The sequence below is a fragment of the Poecilia latipinna genome, unplaced genomic scaffold (assembly GCF_001443285.1).
Source record: "Poecilia latipinna isolate Pla-1442-1.1 unplaced genomic scaffold, P_latipinna-1.0 Scaffold1677, whole genome shotgun sequence".
NCBI lineage: Eukaryota > Metazoa > Chordata > Actinopteri > Cyprinodontiformes > Poeciliidae > Poecilia > Poecilia latipinna.
Genome location: NW_015114293.1, coordinates 133,073 through 146,521, shown reverse-complemented (window position 1 = coordinate 146,521; position 13,449 = coordinate 133,073). Strand labels below are relative to the sequence as shown.

The following is a 13,449-nucleotide window of genomic DNA, read 5'->3' as shown; positions in this document are numbered from 1 at the left end:
AAGGACAAGCTTCATCTTGTCCTTGTGTCCAAGGACAAGATGAAGCTTGTCCTTGGAGCTTCAGTTTCCAAACTCAGCTCCTTCAGACTAGCCAGCAGCAATTAGCAAACACCTGTTACTACTGTGATACGAGCTATTTCTCAGTAAAAACATTGATAAAGGGTTGGTAGAGGAGTGATGTTGTGATAACTTACTCAAAGCAGTAAGTTTCAGAAACAGCAGGAGTTCTTAAAGAGACAGAAGCCCAATTTCAAGGCGTTAAATTAAGAAGTCAAATTTATTTTAAGTCATATTTAATATATATATAGCATTTTTATATCAACTGAAGCTAATATAGTTACTTGATTGTGTAATAAAATGGCACTATGTGCCTGAAACAGAGCTTCTTTAACATCTGAGCCAGAGTTGTGTGTGTGTTTTTGCAGCAGATGGATGTTTGCTGCTGTCAGTGCTATAGGCTTAGTTTTCCTGCAAACCCCCTGATAAGAACACACTGATCAAACGCAGCCCGATCACAGTCTGTGCACGTCTGCATACAGTATGGGAGGTTTAGGTGTCTGAGGGCGTTTTTGGAAGCACAGCTGGTGTTCAATCATATGTTGTGAATTGCATAAAAAATAGAGAAACCTCACACCAGGACCTGTGAACGCAGAAAGGCTCCTGCTGCCCTGAAAGCCACTCATTTGAGTGTGTGAGTGTGTTTTCTGTTTGTGTGTCGGTGCGCGTGGGCTTCTCCCTTGGTTTTTTCTCCTCTTTGGTCCATCGCGGGGATTGCACTTCTTCATGTTGCCTTACATGCCCTCACACTCTAAAAGTCTGGAATAAAAGAAGCTTTTTGTCTGCGTTTGTTTTTTAGAGTTTAATGGAATGGAATAATGGGATAAAACCGCTGCTGTGTCGAGATTCAGGGTTTTTCCTTTTACACACAGGACAGACTTATTAAATATAGCTTCAATTGAGTACATCTGTGTAATAGTATTGATTCATATTTTAACAGTGTTGCATTTCTTTCCTTTGATACAGATTCATGTAAGAACTTTACAATATGTTACTTCGCAAACGTAATAAAAATGTTTGCATTATATAACTAAAACAAGGACTGCCTGGTTGTAATATATGCTTCACTCTTATATTTCAAGGGCCGTGAAAATGTCAGAGGATTACATTTACACACAGCACTAATGCATTGATTCAGAATATTATTGAATTGTTCATTTATTTCAACTCCTTTTTATGAAATGACAGCATTTTAAATCAGAATGTTACAGGAAACCAATAAAAAACATTTTTAAGGCAGAATTGTGAGTTTATATACATTTGGTAGATTTTGCCTTTTGATTTCCTTGCATGCTTGAAGTCTGATTTTAGTAAAATGTTTTGGTATTTCTGCCATAAGCTTCTCACCACAGTTTGCTGGTGAGTTGTGGCCCATTCACCCCTGACAGACAGAGCAGCTGTAAATAAGTCTGGTTTTTAGGCTGCTTCGTTCAAACACCTTTTCATGTCTGCCACAAATTTTCTATGGAACTGACATCAGGGTTTTGTGATAGCTATGCCAAAAGTTTAGTTTTTTTGTTCTTAAATTACTTTGCAACTAGTTTGACTGTACATACAGGCTTATTTTTTTATTTGAAAGACCCAATTTTGCTCAAAGTTTAGTTTGGGGGATGTGGGAATTTGGATCATAAAGATAACCTATGCAAAGTTTCTAAAAACTGCTTAAGTGCTTAAAAAGCACAAAGCCCAGACAAGTTACCTAGTTATCCCAATTTAAGCTCCAGCACATTTGGTCAGCTGTTTTTACCGCTGGATGCACTGTACAATGGCTGCTGGAAAAGACTGCTGGTTTTGTTGTTGCCCTACTTTCAGAAACTACTTATTGCATTCTTGTTGGTTGTCCAGGAGGCTCTACTACTGCTTTTCAAAGATGTACAGTTGCATAATTGTACATCTGCTTGCAACAATGTTCACATGTGAGTGTAAATGTTGAGTTGGGGACGTGGCCAGGAGCAAATTATCTAGATTTAAAGTGACAAGACGCCTTAAAACAGCTCATTCTGGGGTGTGCTGTGGTGGCAGAGGAGTTAAGCACAACCCACATATGGAGGCCCTAGTCCTCAACGCGGCTGTCGTAGGTTCGATTCCCGGCCTGCTGATCTCTGCTGCATGTCTTCTCCTTCTCTCATTACCCACTTTCCTGTCAATTAAATATGAAATAAAGGCCACTGGAGCCAACAAAGCAAACAGCTCATCCTGAACCAACCACACTAAAATCTTATTATCTAAGAATTATTTTGTGCAAAAAATGCAATGAACATGATTTGTTTTGCCCATAGAGGCACAATAGGTTCCCTTTAAGACTTCAAGACAAAATTCTTCTGAATACGGGTCAGAACTGTGGCACCACTGACTTCAGAGAAAAGGTTGTGGGGCGAAAATGTGGGACATCATCTCCATTTGTGGGAAGGTCAAAGGATCGAAGTGCTGGTCAGGCCTGTGCTGTTTTATATCCACTACCTCACCTCCATGTAATAATCAGAGAGTAAATTCAGAAGGGTCGTCCTGTAACAAACACACACTGTGCTCCTCTGCTTGTGTAGCTGCGGGGCGGCCCTCGTGGCCGGGATGCCGGTGTGTGCCGTGCCAGTCCACTGTGGACGGTGAGGGGCCAGAGGAGGCGACCGAGTGCCGGAGACTGAGAGGAAGCAGTCCCCACCAAACAGGAGAGATGAACCTCTGCTGGAATGAGATCAAACGCAAGTCCCACAACATTCGGTAAGAGGAAAGAGAAGCATATTTTCTCTGCTTTGGCTCCATGATCTCTGCTTTCATCTGCGCTACTGCTTTTGACTTAAAAATCTCAAACTATTTTCAACAACTTCTTCATTTGTAAGATGCATTGGGAGGATAGACCAGCAAGTACGCATGATTTTAGCACAAATTGCTTTGCAGAAGCTAAAGTAGATGCAACTAAAATTTGTAGTTTGTAATTAGACACATAAAACATCTTTAGAAGCCACAGGAAAAAAATAATACATGAAGAAGACTGAATAAAATTAGAACGTATAACTATGGCATAACATGAATTATGGCTTCCAGGCAAACATTTCTCAGTTTGTTTGGGTGTTTTGGCTCAATTTTCCTATCATGAAAGATGCACAGACTTAAAAGTAGGCAGTATTGTGCTCAGAGATATTCAGCTTAGTGCATTCATGAGACATTTCTGTGAAATCTGAACCATGGCTGGACGATGTGGCTGAAAAACTTATCACAATATAAGCTTGTCACATCAGTCAATATCAATAATGATTGCTTATTTTTTAAATTTAAATATCTGAAATCCTGCTAAGCTGCTGGTGTGACATTTCCTGTTTTATCCAGTTTTCGCTCCATGCTGCTGTTTATTTCTTAGCAGTTATGAGGCACAGTGGTGGAAACTGAAACTGCTCGTGCCAGTTACTCAACAAGTTGTTGCTAGGTAACCAAAGAATGAATGAGTTGCTAGGTAACCAGAGAGTGAGTGAGTCAGTTGCTGCCACTAACTTTTCTTATCTGGCCGTAAAAGGGTGAGCAGCTAAAGTCTTTTTCTTCGCCTACATCTCCCAGAATATTGAATATCAGAGATATTATCCATTGATATTGATCATGTGTCTAATATTATGTTATTGATTTATTCTCCAGTGAAAAACTGTGATGCATGCTTTCATTTTACAAGCGTGATGTTGCTGTTCAATCAAGTTGTGCTCAAACAAAATCAGTTTTATATATGCAGAGCTAAACCTAAAAGAGGCTGAATCTAGTTTACAAATGCAACAACGCCTTGAAGTTGTTATTACCTGAAACGAGGTGCAGCACTATTTAGCAGATAATATCTGTGAACTGAATTTTGAGTCAGTTGAAAATGTTGAACTTTTACAACACTTCTTGAAGCTAAAGAGAGTCAGAAGAGCTACAGTGCCATTCAAATGAAGTCATACTGCTTAAATATTTTCATTTTCTCTCATTTTTAATAATAACTTTCTGCTGCTTTTTGGAGTGAGTGAGTAGTTAACAGGTCATCCCATCTGCGCTGCTGCTACTCCTCCAGGGTTTTCTGGTTAATATTCTCCATGCCCATGTGTTGACAGGTTTTAAACTGTGTCTTACTCTTTCTCACAAAACTCGGTTCAACTGGATTGAACCGAGTTTTGTGAGATGTCCGAAACTGGGAATATTGCTTTAGAGCTGAACCCTACTTTAAATTTCGCCACAATCTGTGACCTGTCTGCTGTGTTTTTTGGTTTTCATGAAGCTGTTTGTTCACTAATATTCTCTGTCAAACAAGGAATTACACTCAAGTGTACTCTTCACTAAGTAGTTCAGTTTTAAAAGCAATTGAAAGGACTGGATTTTACTAAGAGGTGGCAAAGAATACAAATGGACAACAGGTTTTTCTGTTCTGTCAAATAAAATCACTACAAAATACATGAAATTCAAATCTGGTTTACAGAATTAATTTTCTATCTTCTTTTAAAGAATTTGATTATTATGCTTCTTTCTACACGTTCAGACTCAGGAAGGCTGGGTTGTTGAATTTACAAAGAGTTTCATTCTGTGCCAGCAGCCAAAGCCTGAGATAGGCGATTGTTTTGCGCAAAAAGCTCTCAGAACTACATGACATCTGTGCCAGCCATCTGAGCTATGCCATTTAAGTGTTTGCAGCCTGGAGTGGGATGACTCTGAGTGTGTGGGTGCCCTCATGTACCCAGTGCATCCAACTTTGTGCCACTTTGACATCTGCACTTCCCACATGCTGAGCACTACATTGTAACCATTAGCATGGCCTTTTCAGCCTTCTGCTAGTGCCGGTAATGTTAAATAACATGTCATCCTCTGCATCTGGTGACGAGGTTAAACTAACTGTCAGATGATCCAACAACTGCCAGATAAGATGTTTGCTGTTATGTGTAATAATACATGTAGGACACACAACTATAAATGTGCTCTGGTTAAACAACACCAACATGCGTCTTCCTTTTGTTAATAAATCCTGGGGTTATAAAACAACCAGTTTGTCTTCATGTTCAGCTCAAATAACTGAATATTATGAGTCATTTGTATGTGTTCATAACTCCATCCATTTGGACAAAAATCTCAGTTCCACCTAAAGCAACACCATAGCATGATGCTGCCACCACCATGTTTCACTGTAGCTGTGGCATTCTTTTGGTGAGTTTTATCATTTATGAGCTAAACCTAATTTTTTTATGAGTGCACTTTTATCTTTTTTATTAAGATTTCTTAGTCCAGATATATGGAGATTACAGCAGATTGTATGAAACAACCAGTAGACTGAAAAAACACCAGATCTTACCAAGTATTAATTTAGTTTTTAATACAAATGTCTTAGAACATTTGAAATAAGACAAAACTAGCTGACAAGTAACTTTTCACCAAGCTATATGAGCTTGTTTTAAGTAAATAATTCCTGGCAGACTATTTCACTTTGAACATGGCAAAAATGACTTCTCATGAGTCAAATAATCTTTTTCATCAATAGATTAAGAAACTATTTACTTGAACTGAACTCCTATATCTTGTTGAAAATTAACTTGTAAGTTGGTTTTGTTGTATTTCAAGTGTACTATTTGCTCTATAAACTGGACCCAATATACTTGGTAAGATCTGGCGTTTTGCAGTGTATTGTTGGTAATAATGTAGCTCCTTAACTGTTGCCTCTGTGGCCAGTTTCAGTCTTGTTTTTTCAGTTATTTCGTGGAAATATTTAGCTTCTGTAATGTCCCTGGTGTCCCATCTTTTACTAAAATTGCTTTTCTCCTGTGCTTCAGTAGTTTAGGATGCACACACTAATGCAACCAGATAATTGCAGCCAACATGTCTACAAGCTGCATAATGATGTGCAACATTTACTTTTTTTTTTTTTTTTACCATTTTTTAAAAAAAACAGCCTTTTTAGATGCCTTCATTGTGTTTAGGCAATTAAAAAACGACATTTCTCAAGTAATACTGTGCCGTCACACAATAATACATACTTCACTTCTGCTTGAAGTCATATTAATTATTGATATAATATGGGTAAATGTTGCTTCTACACTCGAGAGGTTTGTCAGAGCAAAACAATTACAACTGGTTCATGTAATTCTTTAATGCTTAATTAATTGTTTCTTTAATTCTGCTGGCATTCTGTTTAGACAATTGCCCCCTTAATTGCTTGTTTGACCCTGATGTAGCTGAAAAGTTTGTAAGGGGAAGGATAGTTGTTAAATTGGGTAAGACAGTTTACCCTGCAGTCCTGCATAATGAGATCACTTTGCATGGCCTGCAGTTGCTGTTTACATCCAAGCTCCACTCTGGCTGCATCAGGATGAGCCAGAAAGATCGGGGAATACAGAAGGACGTTAACATAAGGGGGGTAAGGGTAGAAGGAGAGGAGAAACTGACAGGTGGTATTAAATCATCACACAGGAGAGATGTAGGGAATGGAGAAGGGCAGGATGAAAACGGGAATGAATGAGGAGAAGCTGTCTAACCTTGAGGCTGAGAGCTGTCCGGTGGAAGCGTCCGCCTGCATTTGATGTCCGCTGCTTGAGATGTACAGACAACTGGTTTTACAATGGCCTGTCTCGCTCTGATTGACAGTTCACTGAAGCTTTTGTTACAATAAAATTCAAAGCTTCTGTCTATCCTTTCAAACGGCGTCCCTAAGGCTGTGTCTTCATATGGTTTGAGAGGAAGAAATTCAAATTTGTGCTGCTGGATTTTACTGTAGCGGCATTCGAATATCGTACAGTATGTAACTTTTATAAAAGATGTGTTTGAATATTTGTTGAAACTGTCACTACATTGTGACAGTATTGTATGAGTTTGTGGAAAAAAATCTAGCTTTTCTGCCTTCTTCCAGTGCTAACTAGAAACAGCCAATCAGAGCCAAGGGGTGGGTCTAAGTGCTGCCAATCATTCCAATTTGCATGCTGCTCCTCCCATCCCCTTCTTCTTTGCTACAGTACAGCCAATGATGGTGGATAAGCAGTTTTTCTGCAATGATAAATTATTTATCCACCATTAACACATTTAGCAGCACGTTCACCAGGTTGATTGGCATCGTTAAGACCCTCCTCCTGGCTCTGAGTGGTTGTTTTTGATCGTGAATGGTGCATTACTTCAGACAGGAATAGTATCTGAAGAACGAGACCAATCATTTCACAGATTGTCTGTCACCATGTCATGACAAGGCGACAGTTTTAACAAATATGTAAAAACATATTTTTTTAAAGTTACAAACTACAGCTATACCTAGGCACACATGCTACAAGCTAAATGCTAACCTGGCTTTGTAAGAGCTTTAAAAGTTGCTAACATGCTGTAATTTTTTAAAATAAGGGAAACAATGGTTAATTATTTTTTTCTTGGACATTGTTGTGTAAAATAAAGTAATACACAGCAATATGTGATGACATTCAGCTGTTCTTTCAGAAATATTTAGTCACATTTGCTATGTATTTTAACATTTAGCTCAATAGTTTTACTCTTAGCACACGGGAACTTCATTGATATAGTTAAAGTACAGTTTTCTCCACATTGACGCGTCTAAAAAGTTTTTCTTGGTATTACTGGATTTCTGTGATACATTGAATTTATCACAACATGCAGACTGATTTGGGATTGCATACTGGTCTTGGCTTTCTTTGAAGTTTCCAAAAAATCAGGAGATCTTTTATTATTGTCTAAAACATGGACTGAATTTGTGCCCATTATTCAATTTACCTGGGAAAGGTGTTAAATTAAATTACAAATGCCTTAAAGTTGTGTAAGTTGTTCTGTCTTTTATTAGAAGGATCACTTCCAAAATTAAAATTTTTTATCTAACAGATCATTTGGATCGTCCTTTAATTAAAACAAAACTAAAACAAAAACATTTATAAGCATTTTTACTGTTTGGGAAATACAGACAGTTTTACTCTAAGATTTAATTTATTCAGAAGCCAATGAGGGAATTAACAGGAATCCCTTAAGGATGTATTAGTGTTCAATATGCAAAATTTGACCTTTCAGAGAAAACAAATAAGTAAACAAAATGAAACAAAATTTAATAAAAAAAATAGCACCAATACATTTTACCTGTAGCAGTGAGGGGCTCTCTCTTTTAAAGGTCAGTACCAAAATAAATAATAATAATTTAAGTAAAACAAATCCAGTTAGTGTTTTAACATTTTAACAGTTGATTGGGAATCCAATCATTTTCCAAACTGAATGGAACAATGAATATCTATTTTAGATTTTATTCCCCAGATATTTCCTGTCGATTACTTCAGTCTTCCTGCTGGTCCAACATCACCTTGCTGCTCTTGATTGTAATTTTTAGATAAATGTATCAATTTCTTTGTACTTGTTGCAATCAAACATGGTTCCGATTTTAATATTATGCCTAGACAAATAAGAAGTAGACATTAATAAAACCAGTATAAGTATTTCTTTGCAGATAATTAAACTACGGAGAGCTTGGGGTGACAAAATTAAATAAATATACCATCAAATACATACTTGCAAATCTCCTATTAAATTATCTAACTAAATGTATCATAAAATTATTAAAAACATAATTAGATAATTAAATTTACCACTAATTAATATATTAACACATAATTCAATACATCAATAAATAACTATGTGAAATGTACAATTAAATAATTAAACATCCCATAAAATAATTAAATTCACATTTTAAAAAATAAATTTGAATAAAATTTTGCTTAAAATTATATTGAATTATTTCACAGTGTTTATTTATTTTGTTGCTCCTTTTCAAGTGAAATAAGTTAAACTGTCAAACTCAGCCATTTACTGCTAAATAATTAATTATTGGTCAATTTAATCATTTAATTATGTTTTTAATCATTTTATGATTCATTTGAATTATTAATTGGAAATTTACATTTATGTCTTTCGTGATATTTTTAGGGGTGCACGATATATCGGCCCCTTACAGTCATTTTTTAAATGTATCACCTGATAAATAAAACTGGGCCAATATTAACAATCAATATTTATTTCCAGCTTCTTGTCGTCTGCTTCTTGTTGTTTTTTCCCCATATATGTCAAATATGTATATTATATGTAGAGAAATACAGAGGATATCTGTAAATATCGGTTACCAGCTATAATCATTAATGCCTCCATCCCTGGTGTTTTTATTTAATTTTGTTACTCCTAACCCTCCATATTAAACATATATGTGTCCAAATCTTAGACGCATCAGTTTTTGTCCTCGTCTAAATTGCACTCCAGCTGCAGTTTGAAGAAAGCCAATTGTTTTCCTCCATACTGCAGCAGTAAAGCAAGGACCCACCTGTTGCTGAATTGTCATATAAGACACAGTGTGGTGTTTTTTCATGTGCTGCTGGTTTTATTTATCTACCTTCAGACAGATTTCCCATGTAGTGCATTTGATCCAGTGTCAGGCATGAAGAAAACAGTATCAGGCATTGTTAGAGCTCCCGCTGTGCCACACGGTGACATGGCCGTTGTTTTGCTCTGCAGGGAATGTGCACGGCGCTCGGTGTGGGCAGCTCAGGCGCATGCTATGAATTGTTTAGCTCCGTGGCTGGGATGGCTGCAGAGAGCCAACCGCCCACGCTTGGCATCCGTCTGAGGGCAAACGGTGACCTCTGAGTTTGTTTTTATCTCCGTCTGCTCTCGTCGTTACCTCAATGTTCCTGTTTCTACTCACCGCTGCACACCCTCCTCGTTTAAAGCTGCTGTAGCTGCCATCTCAGCCTTGTTTGCTCTTACCTCTTCTGCTGTTGTGGTAATTTCGCCCATCCTTTTGTCCTCCCTACAACTCCATATAGAAAGTAGGTGAAATGCCCTGTGGTGATATTTTGCTCCATTTTTCCCTTTTCCCTCAGGAAAACTGCTGCACAAAGCCTGCAGGACTCACTGAGCCCCAGTTACATATTAATCCTAATTATTTTATTCAAGGTCAAGGGTTTAAACCTACTTCTTCTACAATAGGTGGGCAGTTCATTTTGCTTTCTCTGCCGTCTGAGATTAACTTTAAGACTTTATTTTTGTGTTTCTAACAAAGCATGAAAAGCCACATTATTCTTTTTTATCTACTGACCGTCAGAAGTTTGCTTAAACTCCCCAAGGCCTCTAAATGTGTTAACTTAGTCATTTTACCATTCTTTATCATTCAGCATAAAAGTTTAATTTATGTAAAAACAAGTAATGACTGAACAAGTCATTCCATCCATCCGTCCGTCCGTCCGTCCGTCCGTCCATCATGATCAATAAGTATAAACTGTAAAATGTTGTAAATCTTTATTTCATTACAAAGACTGATTATTATTGGTGTCAATTGTTTGGGTTTGGATATTAAAATCATTATTTACATCTTTTGCCATAATTTATTTTCTCTTATATCTGGATCCGGTGCCGTTTCTCTCTCTTTTGATCCGGCTTGGACTCAGTGCGACTCAGAAAAGACGGAGGAATCCTGGAATAAAAATGTGCCGAGAAGAAACTCACGTCTTTCAGGGCTGCAGGCCTGACAGAACAAGTCTTGTTATACATTAATGATACGACAAACCACTGGGGAATTAGGAACCCCATGAATAATTTGATGAATTACCTCTTCACATGCAGGTGTGCGTGTGTGTGTGTGTGTGTGTGTGTTTGCCTTGCTTGAAATTAAACAAAAGTGAGGAGAGCAGCGAGCTGTGTCTGCCTACCAGCCATCATCTGCTTCACAGTCGGAGCCTGGACAGATTAGAAACAATGCTGGGTTTTCTGGATGGCTACACTGTTTGACTAACCTGAAATAATAATCAGGCCTTTTACACACACTGTACCATCGCATGCTGAAGAGTTTATATGACTCAAATTAAACCCTCAAAGAGAGGAAACATTGTTCTGTTCAGTGACGTGCGGCGAGGTTCATGACTGGGGAGGCAAAACTCCTCTAGAGTCAGACGTACAAAATCTAAATCTTATATTATAGTTTTAACTGGTTAAAGCTTTCAGTTAAGTCATATTTGATGTATAAAGCATTTTTATAACAACTGAAGTTAATATAGTTACTTGATTGTGCTAAAAAATGTCACTGTTTGGAAAACGCAGGATGTTTGTTGTGCTTTTCTTACTTTGCTACTTACTACGCTGTACTTTTTACTCTTACTTGAGTAAAATTTCTGTATTTTCTACCCACTGAATGAAAAACAAATATATTTTAACCAAAGTTTCACAGACAGACACCTGCAGTGTTCATCAGTTTTTTTATTGAGATAAACTGATTTGGATTTTTTTTTTCTGTATCTTCATGCTGTTATTTTGTAATTATGTTTTTAATATGAATCGTTTAGGTCTTTGAAATACCTAATTTTCTATTTAACTTCATATTTTTATCTGTCTGATTATGTAATTTTTAAATATTAAATGATTGAGAATTTGATCAGATAGTCGCCTTTTTACCAAATACTTTTTACTCTTACTTGAGTAAAAATATGTTGAATTATTTTTACTTTAACATATTTGGCTTCTCTACCACCTGTGGTGTTAAGTGAAGCTTTATGATTTTATCGCAGCGTAATTTTACTTGCATAATCGATCAACTTTTGACTTATGAAATATCTTTAAAAAATGACCCGTGTACGACTGAACTATGTTTTACTTCTTTCACTTCTTCATTCTTCTTCCTCTGACAAGCATAACAAGTCATCTATAATGAATGAATGTTGGAAAAAACAGATTTATTCTGCAGAAACCCTGGAAGGCTGCGTTCACCCGTGGGACGCAGCAGAAACAGGGACTCCCTCAGCCTGTGTTTCTGTCAGGATCTGATAGATGAACCACGAGGAGGAAGGCTGCACTGCTACAAAAGCCCCCCACTCTCTGATGCTCATAAACGGTTTGGAGCACGGCCGCCTCTATCCACAAACAAACCGGCACAAACCCAAAAAAAGGAACCACTGCCTCTGAAATGCACAAACTACATCAGTGTTTTTCCTTCAGCATGCAAACCACTCGGCTTTCCTTCTGTTTCCTTGGATTTCTTTGTCGTCTTTTGGTTCCTCCATCATCTTTTTGTGCCTACAGCCACCACTCCATCTCTGCTTCTGCGTCAGGTAACATAAAAGAAAAAAAAGCAGCTTCCTTCCTGGTATGCGTCTGTGCAGAGCTGCTGTTTTCTCTGTGTTGATATCGAACAGGACTTTCATTCATGTCTTATGTAACAGTGCTGCGTGTGGAATGGCTTTCTGCACAAACACTTTGGATCGGATTGTTTAATGTTCGTCATACAGAGACCCGTGAAAGCGGCTGACGTTTGGTGCCACCGATCGTCAGACTCTGATGTAAAAGAGGGCATGAATGTTGGTTAATCATAGCAGTGAGTCGCTCTCATATGAGGAAGACTGTTCCTGTTGAGGCTTAATTTGTGTTTTAAAGCCTACATTTGTCATATTTTAAGTATTTCTAATTATTATAAAATCTTTGTTTACCCAAGTTTGCCGCTGGTTAAATATTATGAGCCCGAGTCATTCTTCTAATAAATAAAACACATAAACAAGTTTATTTACAGCCAAGCCAGCATCCAACACTGCCCTTTGTCTTCATAAAAAATGGTTACAGTAATTAATTTCCCTTTAGCTGCACTTATTTAGACTTGAAAACCATTTCTACTGTCTAGTCGGTTCTTCTCTCATAAGATGCTGCTTTAAGAAGTGCATCATTAAGGATGAATCCTACTTTAATTGACAGGCTTTTTAGCCCTGGGATTTTTCAGAAGCACACTTAGAAATGAAGGAATTATAGCTGCAATTTCACTTAAACTCACAAATGCAAACATTTATTAGGTTAACTTAAAGTTTTACCCAAATATTAGAATAGAATCAAATTATTTTATTGTTATTGTACAAGAAAGTACAACTAAATTTGAAAATAGGCAGTGAAAAATAAATAAATAAGAATATAAAGTATAGTAAAAACAAATAGAAACAACCAGAATGTTATGTTCAAGATATTCAAAATATTGCTCTTAAAATTTATTGATATTACACTAAACAAATACGATGGTTCAGGGTTTGTCTCTTGGGAAGAAACTATATTTTTAGTATGTATGTTCTTGTCTTAATTAAATTAAATCATTATCTAAAAATCATCGTTCGACGCTTCTGGTTCGACGTTTCTGGTTCGACGTTTCTGGTTCGTTTCTGGTTCGACGTTTCTGGTTCGACGTTTCTCGTTCGACGTTTCTGGTTCGACGTTTCTGGTTCGACGTTTCTGGTTCGACGTTTCTTGTTCGACGCTTCTCGTTCGACGTTTCTGGTTCGACGTTTCTGGTTCGACGTTTCTGGTTCGACGCTTCTGGTTCGACGCTTCTGGTTCGACGTTTCTGGTTCGACGCTTCTGGTTCGACGCTTCTGGTTCGACGTTTCTCGTTCGACGTTTCTG

The 13,449-nt window shown here is 37.4% G+C and overlaps 1 protein-coding gene across 2 annotated transcripts in view; it reads left to right on the top strand.

Moving 5' to 3' along the window:
- The first annotated feature begins 2,593 nt into the window (after positions 1–2,593).
- drp2 (dystrophin related protein 2) overlaps positions 2,594–13,449 on the top strand; it is a 118,083-nt gene continuing 107,227 nt past the window's right edge. For both annotated transcript variants that reach the window (XM_015060016.1, XM_015060015.1), the window contains exon 1: positions 2,594–2,775. In XM_015060016.1, coding sequence (XP_014915502.1) covers positions 2,729–2,775 — 47 coding nt within the window. In that variant the 5' untranslated portion in view covers positions 2,594–2,728. The remainder of the gene's footprint in view (positions 2,776–13,449) is intronic.